Source organism: Rhea pennata, chromosome 6 (genome assembly GCF_028389875.1).
Source record: "Rhea pennata isolate bPtePen1 chromosome 6, bPtePen1.pri, whole genome shotgun sequence".
In the NCBI taxonomy this organism is placed as follows: Eukaryota; Metazoa; Chordata; class Aves; order Rheiformes; family Rheidae; genus Rhea; species Rhea pennata.
The window spans coordinates 28,094,394-28,119,873 of record NC_084668.1 but is presented as its reverse complement, the minus strand read 5'-3'; the positions used below and the strand labels follow the sequence as shown (position 1 = coordinate 28,119,873).

Here is a 25,480-nt window from a genome sequence, read left to right as displayed (position 1 = left end):
CTCCCATATTCCATGAAATATTTATTCAAACATATAAACATATTCAAAGTTCTGATTTCTAATTGGCTACAGATAGGTCTTTTCTAACCAATTTGACTGTAATCTCCAAAAACGTGCAAAGAATAAAAACATGTGGAGCGAGGATAAAAATATAGACAGGAGAAATCCATGGCTGGAATAGGAAAAGAGGATATCTGCTAATATAGTCTGTTTGTATAATCTGGGCTTTAGTATTTCCACAGTTTTAAATACATTTTTAGAACAAGGAGATGACTTTTATCCAAAGAGAAAAAGTTTAAGAAATGACTTCTGATTTCACAGAGAAAATTTCGTATTTATAATTTACTGAATTTATTGTATGTGCATGTCTAGGTGAAAATAAATTAGGACTATTCATTTTATTTTTCATCAGAGCTTCTTTTTCTCTTTTGATTTGGAAGAGCGCTCCTGGGAGAGCAAATAACATCAAGCTTGGGTGTACTGCAGTTATGTTGGGTGATTAATCAGAAGTCCTGTTATTGGGAGAGACACTTTCAAATTCAAGGATGAAATCACTTAATTCTTATAACAACAGCAATGATTTGAGGAATGACTGAGGTAGGAGACCTAGCTGTGTCATCTGGCCTTCTTCAGTGACAAGGCAGTACAACTCACCGACTCTGAAAGACAAAGGTCGTTCAGAGCTTTACACTTAATGCTCAGCCACATTCATCAAGCTGCAGCGTTTCTAGGAACACAGGCATGACTTTGTTTTCCCCTGCGTGCATACAGCACTTTAGACAGCTTCTCCTGTGCTTCCAAAATAGGCAAGAAAGAACCTGCACAAAATCACATAAATGTTTCAGGGTTCTGTTGTGGGTCTCAAAAGCTGGATTTTTTGCTTTTAGACCATCATAATCAAATAGTTATTCTCGTACTAGTATATTAAGTGATGCTGATTGTGCCTTAGTTAGAATCCTCTCTTTGCTGAACTGGGCTAGGAACACTTGAGTTTTTAAAAATTACTGTATTGTATTTTGGGAGTTTTTTTGTCTAGGTTTTCAAAGAAGATAAAAGATTTTTTTTCCCAGTTTCACTGACTGCTTTCAAGTTAGTTTTCCAGCAATATTTCATAAATGCTAAAGATATCACTCTCCAAACCATATTGTCAAAGCTAGGAACAAGAACACATTAATAGAGGCACATGATAGTATAAAACATTGGTCTGAACACTTTCAGAGCCTAGGAAAAAACAGATAAAATAAAATAAGATTTGCCCTATCTTTTTTTTTCTGGGGCCAGTCAGAAGGACCTCCTACTATGTCAAAGCAGATGTTCAGAAGATGTATGACACAATAAATCAAAACACAACCAACCCCTGACGTCCAGTAAGCTCCCCATTCAAAGGGGTAAAATAATTACAAAATCTAAGATTTTAATGCTGGAAATTTTCTGTGCTAGCAATCTTTGAATTGATGAGACGTTAAAATGAAAATCTGTAATTAAGTTTAGATACAGGAATCAGTAGTCTCATTTGTCAGTAGTTTTACAAAAAAATACCACTTTGTTCAGACAAGCATCCATACAATTTGTTCTAGAAATGGAGTTAAACTGGAAACTTTTGTTCAATTTCCTATCAAGGATGTTAGCTTTGTGGTTGCCTTACAGAGGAAGAGTATGAAACACTCCACTGTTTGATCAAACGCACACACACGCATGCCCCACGCAAAAGACAGGGAGGCAGAATCTGCTGTGCTTCTTCAAATGCTGGTGCAGTGTCCAGCATCTTTTATCTAAAGCTATTTAAAAACAAGAAGTTACGCAAACCACTGAACACAAGTCCCTGTTCAGTCTCACAGCTGACCTCAGTTTCAAAATCCATTTTTCATCAATACTGAACACAAAGAGAAATGAATAGCGCAGTCTTCAGGTTCTCATTATTTAAAAATGCTTCAAAATTCTGTCAGAGCCTGTGAATGCTGATGACTCAGCTTGTTCTCATTCTATTGAGTGGAGCACTTTTTATGGTGTCAATTCCACTGACTATTATTTCTCAGCTTCTCTTTGCTCCTCAAGCGAGGGTCAGTTCACTTTCTGAGTTAATAAATAAATAAATAAATAAATGGAAGATTTAAATTTAGAATTATAGAAATGCAGGAACTGGTTAACATTTACTGTAGAATCATATCTAGAATCACAGCTAGGAGAACAAGAAAAAACATTAAGAGAGTTCAAATGTGGAAAATTCTTCTCATCACTTCCCTTTGGCTAATGTCCATCAGCTAGATATTGGCATGTGATATAAAGCCCAGCATGAAGAAGCACTTCCAGTTGTATTTTAACTAAAAATAGTTAATAGCACAATAAATAACTATAGCATGCAATGAACATGACTATGACTCCTCATCTAATACATCTTTCTTCCAGTTTCAATAAAGAATGTTATTGTTAATGAGATCCACATCTCTAGCTCTCAACACAAAACGTAAAACTACTAGAGTAAATCATGGGCTAAATAAGTATATCAGCAAGAAAGAGAAAGAGAGAAAGAGAGAGAGAGAGAGAGAGAGGTGTTTCAAGAAAAAGTGCTGAAGGAAAGAAAAGCAAATCATTAGCTTATAGAATATAGATGTAAAGTGTATGTGCAGCAGCACATCTGCTTTCACTCTAAATGGAACGACAGGGCAAGGGGAGATTCAATTAGAATGAAAAGCAATCAATCCGAAATCACTACCATATGGTTTTGCTAGTAGTTACAGCTCCGTTTTATTTGACTAGATAAGAAAAATAAAGAATAATCACCAGCTAAGTGGACTAAGTAAACTTCCTGCATAATTTTATCATTACGTATCTCTTTCTTCAAGTCAAGATGCATTGTCTTTGCCTCTAAATTATGTAGTTCTGACCACTCCAACCCTACAACATGGTCCAGGTATGCTATTGTCTTGAAAGACAACCACATTGTCTCTCTTCTTACATGGAAACACTACTTTTGCAACATAATAGTAGGATGCAGAATTTGGTGGTGTAGTGATACTAAAAATGTAAATACTAGGGTTCTGAAGCGTACACGTATTGTTAGTTGAGCCAAAAACTTCATTACTTCAGGTTATTTTTATCCTCATTGCATTTCAGTAAAATTATAACCTATTTCAGAATTGTATCTGTGTCAAAAGAAAGTTTACCAAAGATTCTGTCAAATTTCCTACACCTGCAGCAACAAATGCTTCCCGGTAATCTGTTAGGTACACCACAGTATGTATTTATATGCTAAATTAAACTGATAAAGAGTGATTTTTGCATTTACATTTTTCATTACATATTTCACAATATTTTGTTCCTCTTCACAATTAAACTCTCCACATTTCCCTTAGAGTGTTTTCCATTCTTTTCATCCCAGAATTTTTGGCTGTAAAAATTTTCATTCAGGATTTGTTTCTTAAAAAAGTATTTATTTGGGGTCTCTGAGCCTTAAATTTAGGCACAACTGACATCTGTGATGTCCAAGCCAACCTGAAGGATATGGACACCAGATCGTATTTCAATATTCTATCTGGAATGTTTAAATAGTAATTCCTCTTACCTGTTTGTGAGCATGATCATATGAGTTAATGTGATTGTCAAACTCCTGGTGTTTATAGTACTGCTTGTCACAGAGTTCACAGTAGAAGTTGGCTTTAAGATCTTCCAGAGCTTTTGCTATCGTGTTTTTCTTTTCAGCATAATCCTGGAGAGGAGGCAAAAAGTTATTTTAGTTTTCCCTCTGATGCTGGGAATGGATTTTGTGCTCTGTAGTTAATCATATTTGTAAACATTTACACACCTCCATAACTAAAAGCCTTCACATATTTGCTGTGCTACACTGCACATATTTACTGTATCTGCTGAGAGGCTCATGATTTGCACACTTCAATTTGCTATGTAGTTGACAGCTTCCCTTAGGGGCTCTGTCAGATGCTGCACCACAGAAGGATTTCCTCAGGTTTTGTCCAAATACAAATATTTATTATACTGAAGGTTATTTTCAAGTAAATTTATACCAAAGAGCCACAGCTCAAAAGATTTGGTAGGTAACACACCTAAGTAAAATGAGCGCAAATAGACAAACTCCAAAAATTTAGCTATCAGATTTTTACAATGCATCATACTTATTAAAAAGAAGACAAATTAAAGAAATCATGCCATGTCATATATAGATGAAAAACACTGAACATTTTTATAGCAGAGATTTAGTGAATGTTTTTCATAGCTTTACTTGTCATCCAATATTAGAAGGAAAGACACATATCTCTGTTTACTATACATTCGCAAAAAAGCATTAAAACCTTGATTATTATTTAGTTATAAATTATATGCAAGCAATATTTACCATATTCCTGAACAGATTGACCATAACATGGCATGTTCCGAAAGAGCATGAAAACGATCTGCCATCTTGAGTTAAACACCAGTTAAATACATTTATCTTCAGTGAAATGACTCCTGTTTTTGAGAAGTCTGTCTGAGATAGAATCACACCTTAAAATCCCAATTGCTATAAATATTGTTTAAGAACAATATACCCAAAGGAGTGTATTTATTATTATTTATTTCAAAAATATGAATCATTGTGGCCTCTCTGAAACCGACTGTAATGCCTGTTTCTCTTTTCTTCCTTGTTCAATTAGATTAAGATAAAATATGAAAATATGATCTCATAACCATCATACCTAAAATTGAGTTAATTTTGCAGAAAAAAAAGCCTATTTGCTAGCAAATTTTAAAGGTTGTTTACTTTCAAGTATATTGCAGGAGTTTAAAACGGAAAATTTATTTTTATCTAATTTTACATCTTCTTAACAATCATTTTTATTTAAAAAGAGGAATGATAGTCATATACACAACAATATTCAAACTGGTACTTTAAATATAATTCACTGCAACAGGACTGCTAGTAAATACCATAGATTCATGCACGAGGGAGGAATCCACCCATTCCCTCCCCTTCCAGTTTTAAATGACAAGATTTTCAAAATGTTGAAAAACTAGAAGTATCTGAACCTTAATAGCATATTAATGGCATTTCTGGATCAGATCAACTTTTTGAATATATGTAAAATTTTATTCTACACAATGAAGACAGAGTGACCCTTTACTAAGGACCATATTTGTTTTGAACCTGCATTCTGCTAGTTTCATTATATTGGAAGAGGCTATAACCTTTCATTCTTTATTCCCTTTGTGCCATTCATAATTATATAAATCCCCACCACCTTGTCTGTCAGGTATCTCTCCCCAAACTATATAATTCTACTTTATTTAGTCGTTCCTCATATGCAAGTCATTCATTATCTTTGCTTGTCCTTTTCACAGCCTCCAAAGCCTTTCGCATTATAATCTGTCTCTCTGGAAAGAAGACATGATGAAAAGCTATATGAGAGTGCCATACAGTACTATATTAGTGTTTTCCATTTTGTTCCCTATACATTTTTGTAATAATTCTTACCATTTGGATTTTTTTAAAATCACCACAGAGCACTAAGCCAACATTTTTATAGAACTGCTTTATCACCTAAATCATTTGTTGTTGCATAATATTTCGCTGGCAGGAGAATTTTCTTATCCAATTACTAATCTTCGTCTGAGTTGTGAAACTGTGAGCGTGAGATAAAGTAACCAAAAAGTACTCTGCAGAGTATGGCAGAACGCAATGCCAGTGGCAGATGATCACTAGTGTGATGCATATGAATATTCCAAAGTATGTTCACAGTTTCCACAGTAGGAGCAATGTCTGTCAATCAACCTAGCTGTTGAGATATCCTCTTCATGATCTAAACATGGACAAAAGGCATTAACTATTAATTGTGGACTGTTAAGACATCTATCTGCATTAGTAATATATTTGCATCCAATAATTTCTAACAAAAGGATTTTTTCTAACAAAAAATTTCATTATTGGCACTTTAAACAACCATAAAACACCAAAAGGATAGTTTCTTCATGTTATCCTTTAGAACTACCAGCTGAGACTTTAATTTGGTGGAAAAAATGATACTGAACCATCTCTCCAAATATTTTATTTATTTTTTTTTTAAGGTCAGGCTTTCCAAGACACCAGGCTGTTTTATTGCACACACGCATACAAAAAACTTCATCCCCTTTCCAGCCGCATCAAAGCCACTACTGAAAAAGAATCTGCAGCTCTACTGACAGATCTATTCTTGTGTAACCTATACCTTTCACTAGTGCTTAAAAAACACTTAATGTATAATTCGAGAGATTCCCTACAGCTGTGGTATTCTCAGAGCTTAGTAAGAATTAAAAATAAATTATCATTGCTGGACAGCATTGGCAACTGAGGAAAGTCAAATTTCAAGGTTGGATAGGGAATGCAAATATGAAAATACAGACTGCTGATTCTTCGTCTATTAAATTATTTCTATTGATTGTGAAGAGCAGCACTACCTTGGAAGAGGAGGCTTTAGCTAGTTATATGAATTTTGATCAGAGACAGCTGCCTAAAAACTGAATGTAAGAAATCATAGTTGCTGGATCTTGATAATACTAGGCAATGGATTACTGTCAGTGACCCAGAGACTCATTGGAGAAGAATATTCCTGGAGTAAAGCAGTAGCCAAAATTCAGTTACAATAGCTAAATCAGATCAAGCTTAGTCTCAATTTCATCAAAAGATTTGCAAAGCATAGTGGAAGTTCAAAAAGAAATTTGTATTATGAAACTGAAAACTGACTATGACTTAGTTTCATTATTTTTTTTCCTGAAAGGCTTATTATCTGAAAGCCTACAGCTGTAATTCACTGTAGCTCTCTTTCATAATTTACATGAACGATCTCTAGTTAAGTGATTACATCCATCAGCTGGCTTTATTTCCCTAAATCCATCTCCTCCATCCCCCAAATCTTTAAGCCACTGCAAATGCTACTGCAAGCATCTGCCAAATTGTATTAAGAGTCACCTTCATCTGCAGATGTGCTACTTTTAACTAACTAGACTAGACTTTCTGATCACATTGTGTGAAAGAAAAGGGAAAGCAGGAAAACTACAGGACTACTACTACTACTTCACATAGATAATTCTAGAAAGTTAGCTGGATCCCTCAATCAAGTGGACATTTTTATGGAGTGCACTTCTCAGGCATACTCAGGCTCATACTTCTACTGCTGTCTGCAGAAAGATTAAACAGAAAAATAATAGAATGTGAGTTTACACTGTATGATCTACTCCATAGTGACTGAAAGTCTGAATATTCTTGCTCCACAATCAACGTGAACACCTTTTACTGGAGGAGTAAGCTATTTTGCATTTATTGTACGCTTAAAAGGGTCAGGCATGTAGTTACTGCCAAGTAAAATGTGTTACAGGAACAGACCCCTTCCTACTTCATGATAACTTACTGGCATAGTCATCCCTTAGGAGCATTAGACTACTCTGGTTTGATCCTCTGGACTTGACCACATGAGATCTGAGAGTTCCTCCAGCTTAACCTCAACTCAAAAAAATATTTAAAGCATTTTTTTTTCTGTTCCCAAATGTGCAAATTCATACTTTGAAAGTGGTCACAAAATTCCAGTTAATTCTCTGGCTTTTACAAAACCATTCTATTTAATTGCTGAATTTACATGAAAGGATGCTGCTTAAAAAATTGCTGCTACCAAAAAAAAAGGAAAAGAAAAAAAAAATCCAGTGAAAAAGAAAAAGCCACAGATTAAGAGCAGACATCCCCATGGTCAATTAATTGGAAAGGCTATGGACACAATTAACAGTGGTTCCTTGTACATATGTACATATGATTTCTTTAATGTCTTCACATATAACTTTTTTTCTGCCGTAAGCAATCTATATATCATCCAAGAATGCACTTGAACAAATACATAAAAATCAGAACACATTAATAATATTAATGCACTCTAGCATCAAATCTAACTATATAAGGTTCTTGTTCTCACTAAGACAGTGAGGTCAAAGCAAAAGGCAGTTAGATACAGTGGTCAAATTATTCATTGATTTTAACAAATTCATTTCCATTCAATATGTAAGAAGTTTCAGTTTCACACCCAAGTTTAAAAGGAGAATGGCTGGGAAAAAGAATACCAGCAATATTGTCAGATTTTTTCTGGTTACCTTATTCCAAACTTGTCCATTAACTGTGAGATATGGCAACAACCTAAAACTCAAGAAGTCATAAACATCAGATCATATTTTCTTTATTTCTTGATCCCTTCTGGCATTCTTCTTTTAGGTTAAGGAAGACATTTCCACTCATAATGACCCCACTACTTCACTGCTCTACTGTCCTAGACAATTATGGGCCCAACAAAGAAGTAGTACTTCAAAGACCCCTATGTTAGTTGAACATCATACACTGAAAAAGTCCCCCCAACCTTTATTTTCTCTTCAAGATTACCTGCAGAAAATCAACTCATCGAAATCAAAGCACTTATCATATACAAGGAAGTTAGTGAGCATTTTGCTATGTGTGTGCTTGAAAGTGCTATTGAAGTGGTGTAAATAATTATAAAACTCTTTCTCAGCTTCCTAATAATCATATAGATACTACGTCATGTTTAAGTACGCACTAGGCTAAGCTAATTAACAGTGAAATTTAAGGGAAATATTAAAATTGATTCTAGTCAGTGTTGTCTGCTCTAATACCATTCTGATTTTTTGAAACACCAGATTTATAACAATACCTAGTAATGTAAACACTTATACAGCTGAACTCCTTGAACTTTATCTGAAGATAATAGGGTGAGATGGATGTGAATTGGGACAAAGTTGGACTTAGTAGAAAGCAAACAACACAGAACGTTGTCCTACAATGTTAAGATTGAATTAAGTTCAAAGGAAGCTTATGATAAGCCAGCAATTTGTTATTGGATTTCTTTGTCTCATTATCTTAAAGCACTTTTAAATATGTAATTATTTTTAACTGGGACTCAAAATCACTTATTTTTTTTTTTACACCATTAAAACTAACTGTTCTGCATGTATCTAGAATTATTCTGTTCTAGTACTTTAAAACCTATTTATAGTCAGTGCAAGCACTTAAAAAGATGACAGTGCTTATCACAAAGTTTTGCTTGGACACTACCATTAAAATAGGGCTCTTCATTACTGTTTAGGAGAAAATAAAGCTAAGTCTAGTTGTAAGAGGAAAATTAATCTATCCCATCTCTATCACTAATCTTCTTAAGTCCATATGAGACAGAATTGAAGAAGCTTTTGCTGTAGAGAAGTTTATCCCTAGACATTTAAATAGTTTTCTCAGATCTGCCTTAAATTTTTTTTTTTTTTATTATTTTTCACTGAATGTTTATCATCACAGGGGAAGAACATGCCTAATATTTATCTCCTTTACTCTTCCACCTTAAAAAGTCCAGACACTCGCCTTAATTAGCATATAACTTTGCTTTAAAAAAATTCTGGGGTTGATTTTTGGAGTTTAATTCCCTTATATATATATCCAAAATTTTTCATAGCTACTTATTATAATTTCATTGACAGGTTAAGTATCTAATGTAATTAACCTCTTCTGAAAATCAAAATTTTATGTTAGATCCTTACTACATCATAATAAGTGCCCTTTAATCCTGCAGAACTTGCACCCTTGAATACAGACTGAAAACCAATCTTCAGCACAAAAGCCAAAACCAGCATCAGCTTAAATCTTTATGCCCAGCAGCTCTCAATATAAAGACAGTATGATAACATTGCATAAGTCATTTCATAAACTGATAAAGGGCACAGGCTAGGGAAAGGGGACTTCATTTATTTTACCTCAGGTTAAGACTGCCAATTGACTAGTAGCCGTTAACTTGAGTAGAAATGTTGCTCTACAGCTATTCAAGCATTAATCTGTTTGTGGAGTTAGTTTTCAGCCTAGTAAAAATTGCCAGTTAAGTGTGCTATGATTTCATCTTCAACTAAATGGCAGTCCAGCCTACTAAACTCTTCCGCGCTGCAGGTGGCTCCTTGAGCTCCTTTAAGCCAGTACTGTTAAGAACAGGGTATCTTCAGCCAAGAGACTTTTTTTTATGTCTCATACCAGCACATACCTTTGTTTCAAATATCACACAAACCCAATTATCAGGCACAAAAATAACAACAAAAATACAGAAGAAATCAACAAGAAAAGAAAAAGAAAGCTAGGGAAACAAAACTGGAGCTAATTGCATACATATTCTTAACTTTTAATATGTGATTCATCAATGGAACAACTTACACACTGAAGTCTGTCTATCTGTATTTCCAGACTTGGAGCTCTTGGCGATTATCAAAAGTTCAGTTTTCCTAGCTTTGGCTGCTGTGTTTGACTGCAGTAACTTTTTTTTCTGCAAAGGTAAGTTTTTTATCATGATCCTCCATAGTGTTCTTCTTGCATTCAAACATTATTTCTGTTATATTTTTTTCTTTTCTGTTTCTAATTATATTTTTTGGTTTTTTGTTTTTTTTTTTTGTTTTGCAAAAATTAAAGCAAAATGGAATATAACCATCTTTCAAATGGAATTAAAGATCTTTCTCATTTAATTCCTCTCAAGAACACTATTTCTTGCTGACTGGTTAAAACTGCAAACTGTTGTGCTTTTGAATAGAGAACTTTCCCTTCTTTAAATATAAATCAATGACTCCAAAATGTGGTCCAAAATGCTGCCCTACTGATAAAGTCTCAAACCTATATACTAAATTAAATATACCCCCCGAGCTTTCACAGTCGACATGTTTGTTACGAACAAAGTACTACAGAGCTTAGAATGATGCCTATTGAAGTAAATGCTCATTGAAATCCCAGCAGAAGGCTCAGTACAGACCCTTTTACTGATTCCATTTCACTATGGTTTTCCAGACCATTAAATCTTTTCATGCAGATTTACTATCCTTTTGTAGCTGCAGGGACCCATCATTACTAGCCTTACTTTATGTGTTTTGAAGTTATGTGCCACAAGCACGCAAATATCAAGTCATTGAAAAGATACCTTATAACTGGCAGGTCTAAAATACTCATATGCAGGGTTGTATGTTTCTGCCCTAGAAGTACTGGAAGCAGATAGCAAACACTTATCTCACCGAAAAGGAGCATCTCCCACACAGATATCTGGTTATTAAATGGGACTCATCATATATTTTAGGAGTTGTCTTGTGATAAAGAACAACCCTAAGAATTTGACTATTCAACTCCTTCAGCTGACCAGCTATGAATATGAATGAACTTCAGGTTTGCATTAGGTTGCACTATGATACACTACATATTTATTTTCCTAATATTAATCCTCAATTTCTCAGTGCCACCATAGTCAGAAAAAGACTGCATCTGGACAGAAAAAAGTGAAAAAATGCATGGTCCAAGAGCATGACAAAATTACTCAGAAGCCCACAGAAAAAGTCTATGCGAACTGGAAATGGAATTAAGTTTATATTTCCAATGGAGAAAGAGTCCTTGAAAAGAAAGAAAAGAAAAAAGAAAATGAAAATGAAAAAGAAAATGAAAAAGAAAGGAAACAAAAAAATACAGACTTACAGTGATGAAAATAGAGGTTGCTAATACTAGACAGTCTGGAATTCTGTCCTTTCAGGATATAAAAATCAACATTTCAAATTTGTCATCATGGATATGCATGACATGTTTCTTAGTCCAAGGGGACTTGGAAGCATGGAAACACAGTAGATTTCTAATATTAATTTTTTTTACCATAAAAGCCTGGTTTTTTTTTTCTTTTCTAATGTAAGGGTCCATTGTTCTGGCTTTTCTTTACAGTAACTATGCCATACAAACACATTTCACTCATCATGTGCACATAACTCCCAGTCACCCAGTCTCTGTCTTTCCCAAACAGCTAGAGGAAGTGGGATCAACCGACTGTCAGCTTTCTTGGCAGTGGAAAATGTGGGTGTTTGAGAACAGGGATACAGGCTGATCACAGAATGCAAGGCAATGAATCTCAAAGAACTGCAGTTTTTGCTGTAAACATCCACCTTCTAATTTGGGGTTGATTCAACATATTCCTCATAAGCATAATCAGGAGATGGTCAGTCTAACTGAAAAGACATAGTAAGACTACATTCAGAAAGTAGATCAATGTTCTCAAATGCACGGACTATTTTTGAAAATAATGTTCTTTACGTATCGGAAACTGTAGAAGTTTTGTAAGCTGGTAAAGCATGAGAACAGTTCTGTAGGAATTCTGACTTACTTTGGGGGGGGTCTAAACTATCTAAATTATAAGTGAGCTTATTGTATTCTTAAACTCAGATATATTGTCTTCAAGATGAGATGGACCTGGTCTTTGCTCTCTCCAAAATGTAACAGTGTTGTGAACTTCTGAATGACTCTCAGTAAAGTCGAGCTGCTGATGAAGCAGCACTAAATACAGTATCAGAACATACCACAGGAGTCATGGAGGAGGATTTTCTGGAGGAGAAAATCCATGTCTAGGCAGATCTCACTTAATCTGACCCATGGTAAATATCTTTTGTTTAATACTCTTAAATTAGTTTATCACACTTCTTTAGTTTTGTGAGAAACGAACAGCAGACAGAGCATTTATCATTGCTATGACCCCTACTTATATAAAAAGTTACATAATAGATGCAACTCATGAGAATAGCTGCTTTATGTGAATCATCATACTTAAGTTTTGAAGACTTTAGGTCATAAAACTGAATAGTTGATACCCAATGATTACAATAAAAGGGAAAGATGGACAGTAGAAGATTAATAAAAATACCACTTAAGACTCTTAAGTGCACAAAAGCCTGAAAGTATGCTGGTTTTAACTGCATCCCCTGGCCAAAGGGAGGGAGGGAGATTGATGTTGATTAGATGCACTTCACTGTTGCTTAGAGAAAGGGGAGAGAACAAAGAACTGTGCTACAGCCATGTGTCACGGCATCCTATGGACACTATGGTTCTGAAGCTGAGAGCATCAGGTACCGAAAAGGCATGCAAAAACATTTCTCTCTCCCTCTCTCTCTCTCTCTCTCGCTGTTGTCTATCTAGGCAAGCGCTCAGCAACAAGCACTGAAATGAGGATAGCAAAACTGAAATTTCTAACACACTATATATAATACATATATAAAATATATGTATATTTGTGTTACATATACAACATATAACACAAGAGTGCTGACGGAAAACATGTAAGAATGACTGACTCTTCTCCCTAATAACATTCTCAAGGAGACTCTTAAAAAGGTGTCAGGAGTGTGGCAGCACTCTACACTGCTTTACTGCCAGAAGTGCTGTCTGAATGACACCGGAATAAATGCAGATACAGTATTTACTTTGCATTGTCAATAAATGTGAACTGCATTGAAACAGATACAAAGAAAATGAGCTCTGTCCACAGAATACTCAAAACTTCCCCAAAAATCATACTTTAATCCACACATTAGCATAAACAATACATTTAGAATGGTCCTTAGTTAGTCATACTTCTCCAATTTTCTCTGTTTTCCATCCCATTTTGTACACAGGGATTTGTCAAAAACACCTCATGCCAAGAGAAACTATAGAGAATGTGATGTTGCCATAACATCAGTTTAAGAAAAATTTTGTTAAATATGTTTTCAATAAAGATTCACTAAAGTTCAAGGCAAGACAGGAAAATAAGATACAACCAAAGTACTTCTGCCAATCTATCACAAACCTGCAGTGTTCAAAGCAACTATCAGAGAGAGAAATGCTAAAACAAAAAGCTAATATAAGCAATGCTAACACAATGATATCTAGTTTTTCCTGGTAAAACATAAACAGCAATAAATTGAAACTGCAAATAAATTTAAAACTACACCATAAAAAGTATTCCATATACCTTCATTACTAACCATTTCTATTTGAGCAGTCCCTAGAGGTTCCCATTGTTTTAGCGACTATCAACAGAAAATAGGTCAGACAAAAGTTTTAAGAGTATGATTCTCAGTATCATCTCCTCAACAGGAAGTTTTCTTATGTATTTCTAGCTACTTCTCCCCTAATGATTGTGTCAGCACAGTCGTTTGCAGGAGCATACATTCAGTTAGATCAGCAAGCTGACTTAGGCTAAAAATACTTCTTCAGAGGATATACATATGCATTTAATTAAAAACTGAATCAGTTCACATATCTGGTTAAGTAATGGGCAGCTCTATCATCCTCATTCTAGTACAAATAATAGACTGGTCACAGGAGATGCAGAGCAAGTGAAAGAGCTGGCAAAGAAAGGCTATATCAAGTATCAAGGAGGGGTCCAAAAAAAATTAGTGTGAGAACCAAAAAAACTTCTCATGCAGGAGAAGTTCCCAGGATTGTAAAGCACTCACCAGTTACAAAAAAAAGCATGACCTTGAGGATCAAGCATCCTGCAATATCATCAGGAAAAAAAAAAAAAAAAAAAAAAAAAAAAACTTGGAAGGGAGAGGTAAATTATGGCAGAACAAGCTAGACAGAAATGTATACTGAGGAGATTCTAGTATTAATGCTGAGCTCAAGGCATTCAGTAAGAAAAACAGAATTTTTACATACAAGCACTGACTTCTTTCATATTCTTGGATTACTCAGCTCTTAGCTAGCTTTAAGCCACCCCTGCCCAGCAGAAGTTTTCTCTTTTTAGTTAAAAGGAGCTGCAGCTGCCATGAAGAAATAAACAAACGAAAAATTCTCAGCACCATGGAAACTACTTGATGCACAACATGCTTTCCTAGCATGAAGAATCTGTGAAATGTATGTGAAATCAGCATTTCTGAACCTGCCAAGGACAGAAACCATTTTGTTAAGAAGTTAGAATATTTGTTGCTGATATAGGAGTCAGATTTGCAGGACTGCAGTTTATCTACAGTTAATAGCATAATAACAAACACTAATATTGAACTAAAATAGTTATTTACAGAAAAAAAAATGATTCTACTAACGCAAACAAGATGGCTCAGAAAAAAAGCATCTGGATACAGAGACCTGTTAGGAGTACTTAAAATATTGATCCTGCAGTAGCAATGAGCAGACACAAAGAGAAATGACAGTGTCTCTCTCTCCCTCTCTCCTTTTCTATTTATATCTGTAAAAATTTTTCCAAACCTTGAAGTCTCTCGATCTAGGACTTAACTGGTCTTTAGCAAAATAGAGAATTCAGATAGCAACTGTACCAGTGAAGTCTGATTTTCTTTGCATTTTTGTTTCAAGAGTAAGTGTGGATTCTCTAACATTTGCTAACAACATGCTCACACTATGGTCTTTTCTTCTTTCATGGTGTTCATTAGATGTCTATCCTTTATGGTCATAAAACGTGTAACATTTAAAACTTTGAAGTATTTACTTCTCTATAAAATTAGATTGAAATGGATTTTCTATTTCTTGTATACACACATGTATGTTTACTTGCACAAATACATAATATGGCAGCATAAACCTCAGTTCGGAAATCAGCCTTAAAATATGCTATTTTGTAGCTAGAATGATCTATTGTGTTGATGAATTTCCTGTGGGAATACAAATGGACTGGGCAAACTATCAGGGCCATGATCAATCTTACAAATCTCTATGTATATGGCCCATGAAAAACCATGAGATTAAGAAACATCAGTGTTACAAAAAACTGTCAGCACAGCAGACAGTCTTAGGCTAATGTCTAAAATCTAGACAGTTTTAATTATGACCTTACCAGAAAAGTGCATCAAGCTTGTCTTTACTGTCCAAGTGCCGTGGAAAAAAAGAGCATGAAAGTGATAACAGCTTGTGGTCAGCAATACTCATCACAGTGTACCTAATGTTTCCTCCCACCCCTAATAGTCAGTCTTCCAGCTATTTCAGATCACTATTCCTGTGGTATTTTAAAATATGCTAAGTTGGCACAGGTGTACCACACAATAACTACTATGCCTTGTTTCTTGAAAGAATGTGCTAAAGAGATTGAGCTAAAGAAATTTATGCTTTGTCATTGCAAGATAGTATATTCTGTGTATCCATGGAAAAGTTATAACCGTTTGTCCAAACTGGATTCCATCATCTAGTAAAATATTTCATGCTGATGAGTCTTTTAACCACTTCAGACAACCAATTTGCTTCAGAAGAACAAGGTGGAAAGTTATTCAGAACTAGTAGTTCATATTAAAGTTTTCTGTTTAGATGCTGCCAGGAGAGGTTAAATGAAGACAAAGTACTACATTTTTTCCAATTTCATCTACAACAGTGCTGGTGAACTTTTAAAGCCTGTACATGCATTTTAATGGCTCATTTCATTGTAAGCATTGTTTTATCAAGAATTTCGCTCTATTTTAATCTCTTTGCAATTTGAATTTTACAAATCAAAGCTTAAAACTATATGAATTGTATATAAAAATCAATTAGTACTTATAAGTAATATAACCTTGTCTTTATAAACTCTTTTTAGTCTTACCCGAGGAATCACATTAAATCAACTAATGACAGGATAACAACAATATCCCTGTGTACAATAAGCCTGTGCTGATAGCAAAACACAAGCTCAGCCAGTTCTCATAATGAGTCAGCAATTGTTCTGTGATATCTTTAATTGGTTACAAGCTAAATCCTCTTAAGAACACCAGCTAGAATTCAAAAGGTCAGACATAAAAGTGACAGAAAATCAATAATGACATCTTCTGTCACCCTCCACAATCTATATAACTCTTTATAATCTTAACTGTTTCCTTCTAATCTAAGATTTATTTTCTTGAGTCTTGCTTATGTAATATTAAAAAAAAAAAAAAAAAAAAAAAAAAAGAAAGAAAGAAAGAAAGAAAGAAAGAAAAGGGTCCAGAGGAGAAACTTCTTTCAGCATTAAAAACCAAAACCAAACTGGTTCTTGGTTGGGGTTTGTGTAGGTACTATTGTGATCAAAATCAGAGTTTTATACATTGACCATCGAAAGCCATGGCACTGTGGTCATGACTGCGCTCCTGTATCAGACGGAATACATGTGAGGTGGATTAACCCAGAACTTTAAAGGCTGATTCATACCAGTTCTGCCAATATTAATTTTATTTTTGATTCTTTAAAAAGTACTGTGCTTCTATTTACATAATTATAAGGGTGAATACATAATGCAGCAAAATAAAGCTGTCACAGGCTTAGATCAGGCTTTAAAAACGGTTTTCTTGCCTACTGTATTTTCAGTTATGAACAAATACCACACAACTACCCAGCAAATAACAATCAATACACGCATCCTGGAGGAAAACATAAATTTTTCAAGAATAGGATTTTAATACGAAGCCAAGAAAAGGTCATTCTAATTGAAAACAGATTAAAACTAAAATAAATGCAACATTCTTTTAACTTTGATATGAGAATTTAATGAGTGATAAATCTGCTATCAATCTTCTCTTAAACAAAGAGAAGGTACAAACAAAGAGAAGCCATAAAAAAATAATAATAGGGCAAAATTTTTTGGCAGACTAAGAATGACAGTTTATGTCCTTGGAAAGCACATAGAAAAGAATTGGTGGATCCTGCTTTTACGTAGTCTTTTCTTGAGAATGCTGGACATGTCTGCCCAGTATTTCGTATATAGTTTCTTCTGTATCCTGAACCTGTGTTTTTCAGCTCTGTAATCAGCCCTTAGAGCTAACTAGAGGTGTGCTAGCTTTCCAGATTTCAAGTAACCAGAGTTTACAGGAGCGCTGAGGGAAAAAGAACAGATTCATTCCAGTTTTCCTTCAGATTCCATCTGCTGTCTCTACTACTCTTTAGAAGTGGACACACTGCTCATTCAGGTCAATAATTTATTATTCTTCCTTCTTCATATGCAACTACCTTCTTCAAAGGCTTTAGAACAAAAGCTGAAAAACTCCATCTCAAAGCCATTTATGTGGCTCCACTATGCAGAACATCATGCATTATGAAAATCATTGGCTTAAAATTACAAAGGTGCTTAAAACACTTTTCTGAAATTTGAAAAACAGACAGCAGCTCTATCTGTTTTATGACCACCACATAAAAACCAAGGAGGCTGTGTTAACTGAACTACAACCTGCAAAATTACCCATGCTCACAAATATCCTGGTGCACTCAAAACCAAGGCCTTCCTATATTAAACCAGAGGACAGTATTTTTGTTCTTTGAACAAGTATTTCAACACTACATGTATAACTTCTGAGAGGAAACATACTGAAGAACCCTAACGGATATGAACTATACAAAACCCTATAACTGCATGATCCTGATGTATTTTCCCTAGCTGACTTCCTTTAAGAGCTATCAAATATTCAAAACTGCCATCCAAATCTTTAGGAGAACAACCTATACAAGACTGACAGAACCTCACCTTTTATGAGGTTTGTTCAGATGTTTTATGTACACATACTCTTTATATGTCAAGTATGTCCAATTTGGAAGTATCTTACAGGAAGTAGTTAGATTTAAAATTAACAGCTTAAAATAACAGCTCCTGGAAAAGTAACAGGAATAGTTTTCACTCTTTTCTGTTTATTGAGCCTTACTGTTCTACTTTTGCCTTTAATAGTAAGCCACAGCCTGAAAACAAGAAAATATGGGGCTTTTAATGATGACATTGAATGCTTAATTTTAAAGGCAAAGAGAATAGAATAATTTAATAGAAATTCATTTACCTTTTATAAAGCTTTCCTACATTATTTTACCTCATAAATTAGTGAAAAATTTACTAGCATGAAGCTTTTTTCATTAATAATTTTCCCTCACCTAATTCTATTCATAATCTTGTTCTTTATGACATAACTATACACCACAGAAAAAATTACAATATAAAATATGTTCAAATTCCATTTAAAAGTTATAAAGTCACAGAAAGTAGCAGAAAGAAAAGTTATAAATTAAGAACTGTTCAACAGTGTAAGTGAAAACGGAAGTTCTTTTAGTGTACATTTAAATAGCTGTTTGCATCTAAAAATACATCCCACAAACTAAAATTTTTGAAGTATGGAAAACCATGACCTGAAAAATTGTATCAATCTCCAAAAGAAACAAAAGAGAACATCGCTGTCCTGTGTTTGTGCGCTTCTGTGCGTGTGAGCATATAAATGGGAAAACAAGAGTATAAAAGTGTATTTTGAAGCGTATCTTTGTGGCTTTTGTCAGCAATTACAAAATGGATCTCTATTACAAGCACTGTTTGTACAAACCAGCACTGACAGGACGCAGCATCGCTCAGAACAGTTTCAAAGCTCTCCGACTCTTGCTTCAGTCTTTGTTTCTCAAAACCAAGCACAGCAAAGGATGTATGCAGGAGGAGAAATCCCCTACACCTCCTCAGAAAAAAATGAACAGAAGAGGGCTGAGTCACAGCAGACGAAATCTCACATGCAAGTAAGTAATAGATCCAAAGAGAGTGCATCTGCTATGTTTTAGGGTCTAATCATTGCTGAAGTCATATCTAATCGCTTGCTAACAGGTGCACCATCACCACTTATGACAGCAAAACTAGTCACATCAGTGGAATTAACAGAAGTTTCTACTGGCATCAGGGAGCCAAACAAGTTATCCTGTGGGTATTTCCAAGTAAGGACATGACTCAGGACTCAAACCTACAAGTCCAAGTCTGGTGTCTATGTCCAGTGATACAAATTCCTCTCGCTGTCTAGAAGGATGGCAAATGAGACCCTACTGTCTGGGACCCTACTGCCTGTTAAGTGCGAACACCTAAGAATAAAAACAGTATAACAAGTTCAATTACTCTCCTTACAGACTGACAGAAGACTTGAAATTGTTTCTTTGACTCTCATTTATCCTGCTCAGTAGATTTTGTCTTACCACCATTTCTAAGCAGAAAGACAGCGAGCTGGAGAATAAGAAACAAACAAGAATTAACTATAATAAAATTGGTTTTTTTCCTCTCCTTTTTTTCCCCCAAATCTTTTGAAGCCATGCAACACATTTTAAACATACACTCCAACACATTCTCAAATTTTAGTAAAGAGGACCCACATAGTAATTTTCCCGAAGAAAGGCTTCAGGAAAAATATTTGCTGTCCAACAAAACATGACATTTGCTATCCCCAACCCAATATTCTTAAACTGAAAAATCTGAACTATTTTCTTTATTTGTTTGTTAAAAATAGTGCTTTGTTTTGGATTGAACCAGACAACTATTCTGCTAAGCTATTCCCAAAGATTTTGGGGGAAAAAAATAGAAAGACATCAATCACTTAATTCTGAATCATTGACAGAGAAATAAATAGCCTTAGCTCTGGAACAATAACAACATTTAAAAAAATCTCTTATTATATATCCCAATACAGTTGGAACCATGAAGTTCTAAGACTTTCAGGACTTGTTTTTTCCCTAAAGATCTAGGAGTTTTAAATTGTATCACTTAATATTTAAATAACATGAGTCTACAAAGAGATTACAGCCTTTACATATTATTTTTAAACTATATATAAGATTATATGTATTTTTGTACTTCTGGTATTTCTTTCTAGGGGTTTCCAGTTATCCCACACTGAGTCAAAAAGCAGAGCTTTGGTGGGAAATTTTTGAACCAAACATTCCAAAATACACATGCATTTATTACTGTCAGAGAGGCCTTACAACTTCCCTGCAGCCTAGCGTATATTAATATACAGTGCACCAGCTTTATTATAGCACAAAGGGACCAGAAGGCAAAGCTGCACTATTGTACTTAATTTTTCCAGTGAGAAGGGAATAGCTCCCAACCTACTGCTGAATGTACTGACTTGATGTGAACAGAATGGTGACATCAGTGGCATCAATGGACAAAAATCAATGGCAAGGCTAAGAACTAGAACAACCTCATGTGAACACGAAAGGGCCACATTAAAGCCACTGTACGATCAGATAATGCTGATATGAATGAACAGCACATCATGCAGGAAGAAAAAAGTGATATACTATATTCAAAACAGTGTCCCTCAGATTTGGTTATCAACATAACTAGAAATACATTAAATTGCAAAAAGAGCTGTACAGGATCTCTTCAGTGCTATGTAATTAAAACATTGATATTTAACTGTTGAAGCCAGAACCTCTGTCAAATACAGCTTTATTGAATAATAAATTCAATTTCAGATTTGCTTGTTATTTTAAGATTAAGCCAGAGCTACACACACAGAGATACACACTCAGAATATGAGCACAAAGTGTTCATTACAAAAGCAGTCATGCTTCAGTGACAACAATTATCATCTACAGCTGTTAAATGCCAAACAAAATGTCCAGTCATGAGGCCTACTTCAGAGAGTTTTGTTTCAGCCAATCTGACCTGAACCAACTAATGATGAACTGCCAAAAATACTCTGATAACCAATACTACCAACTGAATACCTCTGGACCTTTTATGGGTCTTGGTACAAAACCATCTGAGTAAATACAATGAGCAGTCTTGGATTTTAGCTTGCTTAAACAAAATAAAATATTCCATGCTTACCTTCATCATAAGAAAGTAGTTTTACAGATTTCTTTTCAACTGATGTAGATTCTGTCAAAACCTTCTTTAGCATATTAAAATAGATTTTCTCATGACCGATGAAGTACTTAACGCTTTAATAGAAAACTTTAATCTCTATGTGAGCAGGTTTTGTTGGAGGATGAAACTTGTAAAATGTTTCCATTTTCTTCTCAGTTCTACATATTTTGGAGTAATCTATATGAAATACTTTATAAAACTTTTACCTTGGGAAGGAAATTATTTCTAAATGTAATCTTCTAACCTAAACAATCAGATACATGAGATAAAGTTTTTTCTTTGAATGTAATAAAGATGTTATTCCCATTTGTAAGCACAATCTGTGGCCTATCTCAACTTTAGTCCATATACGAAGGAAATAACTGAAAAAAACTCTAGCCCTAACATAACAAAGCATTACAGGGTAATACCACTCCATTGCAACATGGTGTTCTATCCCTTTTCTTTCTCCTTTCCCCAACACTTCCAGGAAGCGTCAGTCAAAAAGAGTAAAGGCTTCAGAAGTGTGAAAGTTCCCATATTCACATATCTCTTCTTTGCTATGAAGCCAGAATGTCACTGAAAGTCAATAGGTCTTTGAAAATGTAATTTAGATTCCTACAAGCCAGACTCACAAAGGCACTCAGGAACACAGTGACTAATATCATCATTTATCCATCTGCAAACACAAATATTCTTTTCTGGACAGTGAACTTTTTTGAGCGGATTCACTCTTAAGTGAATTTGAACTTTCTTTCAGCAATCTCTGAACACATAAACCAAACACCTTATACCAGCTTTTCCAATATCGCCTGTTGGTACCATTGCACTACCTGTTGTTTCCTGAATAACTTCATATCCCCCAAATTCAGCCATGCCCTTCTATTTACAGGCTTTTTCTCACAGAAATGAAAGGTTAACTCTTCTTGCTTTTCTGGTTTGTGTGATTTGTTAGGCATCAGCTCAAAACTGTCTACTGAATCAATCTGTTGACCATGAACCAGCATCAGGAATTACATACTTAATTTATCACTCAGATAAAGGGTGGAGTGTGCACTGTAGCCATGAAGCAACATTGTCCTCCTAGTCACATTATTACTTTATTTATTCCCATAAGACCAATCAGCACATTTTCATGTCACGTTTGAACAACAAATACTAATGATTTAGTTTGAACCTAATAATAGCACATCTTCCAATTACTGAATTTGTCTGAGTGCTAATGGAAGAGTGTCAAAATTTTTCAGTTATTTATTTCTGTAATATTATAATCTTTGCATGATTTTGTATTAGAATGCAGTTTCATATTAGTCGAGAGATAAGGGGAAAATTTCGTCTTTGACAGCTATTTACAGGAGTTATGAATCAGCTTTCTTAAACAGATGCCATATGGAAAACATATGAATTTATCATGTGGTGATCATGTCTGCAGTTTCATAAGAAATGTTTGCTACGTCAGTAACTTTAATAATGGGTGTAATTTCACATCTATATTGATGTTACAACAAAAGATTAGTAAGTCCATTCATTGGGCTTAGGACCGTACAAATATACAGAAAAAGACAATTTGTGAAGAGAGAGATCTAAACAAACCATTTAATTTCAGATGAAAAAAATGACATGAAGCTTCATGTATAGGGTGACACAGTACCGAAGTAAACAGAGAAAATAATTTCTAAGGCAATGCATATAGCATATCACTAAGAAATACAATCAACTAATATGCAACTTCTAAACATACATTAAAAAAAAACTAAAAGCAGATCTGGCACAAGAAGCGTTCTCCTGTGCCATATTATTAGTGGCTTTTCAACGACCTAATTCGTTCTTTTTTGAGACACCAGAAAACTCCTGAAGCATATGGAAGTGGTCCCCAAATAAGGAATTGTTACTGCTGTCCTTAGGTTTCATTTCTTTGAAATGTGAATGTCTAAAAAACAGTAGGCAGAACTCATCTAGCGAAACTAAACATGAATTCAGGCCTGATCAGTGCCTTATACTGTGTTCATAAGCATTTCCTACAGCAAAAATATACCAGCAAGATAGAATTTCTCCTGTGGAATGTTTCTTCTTCAGAAAAATAACCACAAATCCTACCTCTGCATCTGTAGAAAATCTTTCTCTGTAGAAAGCTAAGAAGCTTGTAAGCCCTACCTCAGTTCAATTTAAATTATCTATGCACAGACATAAATGGTAATTATTATATTAGAATTTTGTCATTACAATATGGAATTTTGGTCAATACAGCCCCTTGCTTTGATAGTCCCTTAATAAGTACAAAACTGTACACATTTATCACATATATTCGGAAAACAACCAACCAACCCAAAAGTCCTTGAGCTGTATGTACAACACTCAGCCTTCCAAAATGCAGTTAAAAGGAGCCAGAAGGACAGAAGGTGTAAAATCCAGACGGACTGATGGCTTTTTTGTTTGTTTATCTCCCAGAATCTGCATTGTTGGATTCAAGTACGCTTTCTCTCTAGTACTGTAGAATATATTCTGATGATGTATGCGTAATATTATCTACTACATGCTCATCTGAGTTACTTCACCAACTCAAATAGAGCCAGTTACATTCTTCTCAAGCATTGATAGCCATGGGCTATAATGAGCACCTGCATATTGGAAAGCCATTTTCACGACCGTTATGACTTAATGTAACGTTGTAGTAGGCAGTCTGGTCACCTGCACAAGGCTGTAAAAGCGAGGAAACCAGGTTCTTCCAGCTTTGATACTGACGTGCTCAGCGACTGCAACAGCCCCTGCGACTGCCTTCAGCCCTGGTGCATTTCACTTGCTTAAACAGGTCACTCTTCAGGGTCAGACTGGACACCCATTTGAATCTCAGCTGGTGTCTGAGGAGTGTCTAGCAGATAAGCAATAACCTTCCTGAGGGTGGTCTCTATATAACACCCTTAAATGTCCATTTTAAAAGTATCTTAATAAAAAAGGGGAAAAGTATTTCCCTTAGAATATACAAGGAAAATAAATCATATAGCTAATAGCTATCACTAAAAACTTAATGTCCACTCTGATCATTTCTACTTCTTACTGCTTCTGACACACACAAATATAAGTTCCCAATAGGATTTTTAAGATAAGCATTCCTGCCTAGGCCAATGAGATCAACAAGGCCTTGCACATCAGGCATAAACAGAAAGAAATAGTAATGTTACCTTTTTCCCTGCCACATTCAGTTCAGAGGAACCTGGAAACTGAGCAGTTTTTAAAATGCATAGATACTGCGTTGCTTCCTTACGCATTTTTAAGAATACAATGTAGAATAAGTCAAATGTAATCAGAATACAAGATACGCAAAAATATAACAACAAAAAATGTCTGGACAAGGACACACATAAATTTTGTTGCTGAACTAAGAACTTCAGGCTTGAATGTTGTGGTTTTCTCTAGGTTAAATTAGAGAATGAAAAAAACATTCCATTTAATGAGCAAATGGATCAGCTTGGTGTCAAGATTTGCGATTTTTTTGTCTCTGCCCACCAGAATTATCATCTTTACTTTAAGTGAAAACATTGTTGCTATGAATATAAACATTTGCTTGCTTTAACTATGATAGTATATCACAGAAGGAAGAATATCTTGAATAATGTTTTGGACTTGTGGATATATTAATAATTTATATCCGTATGTGTTAAATGCTTTTTAAAAAAAAAGAGACAAAAAAATTAAACCATAGATTAATAGAAAGTTGAATTTCTTATATGTAAGAAAGGATGACTTACTGTAAAACATTTTCCTGTGAGAGAAGGACAAAATTACAACAGTTTTATGGGAGAAAAAACTTTTTTTCTGTCAAAATAATATTAGCTCACTATAAAAAAAAAGAGAAGAGATACAGAGAGAAGGCAGTAGATTTTTTTGCTCTATAGGATGCATAACTTTTAATCTCCTCACAGACTAACCCACTAGCTGCCAAGTAGGGAAGACATGAAATAAATATCTACGATACTACACTAGATTAATGTTCCCACTGGACAGAACAGTTTATCTAAATTTCCTTCCACCCTTATAATTCTAATAACATCCTATTGTATTACTGTTAATAATATCAACTTCCACTCTTTCAAGCAAGGACTTAACAAATTTACAGACATATCTACAAAATGTGG

General features: G+C 34.7%; 1 protein-coding gene across 1 annotated transcript in view; it reads right to left on the bottom strand.

Annotated features, from left to right (window-relative positions):
• ZNF804A (zinc finger protein 804A) overlaps positions 1-25,480 on the bottom strand; it is a 150,398-nt gene that overhangs the window by 31,757 nt on the left and 93,161 nt on the right. Inside the window, exon 2 of the mRNA XM_062579028.1 lies at positions 3,563-3,706. Within this exon, the coding sequence (XP_062435012.1) occupies positions 3,563-3,706 (144 nt within the window). The remainder of the gene's footprint in view (positions 1-3,562; positions 3,707-25,480) is intronic.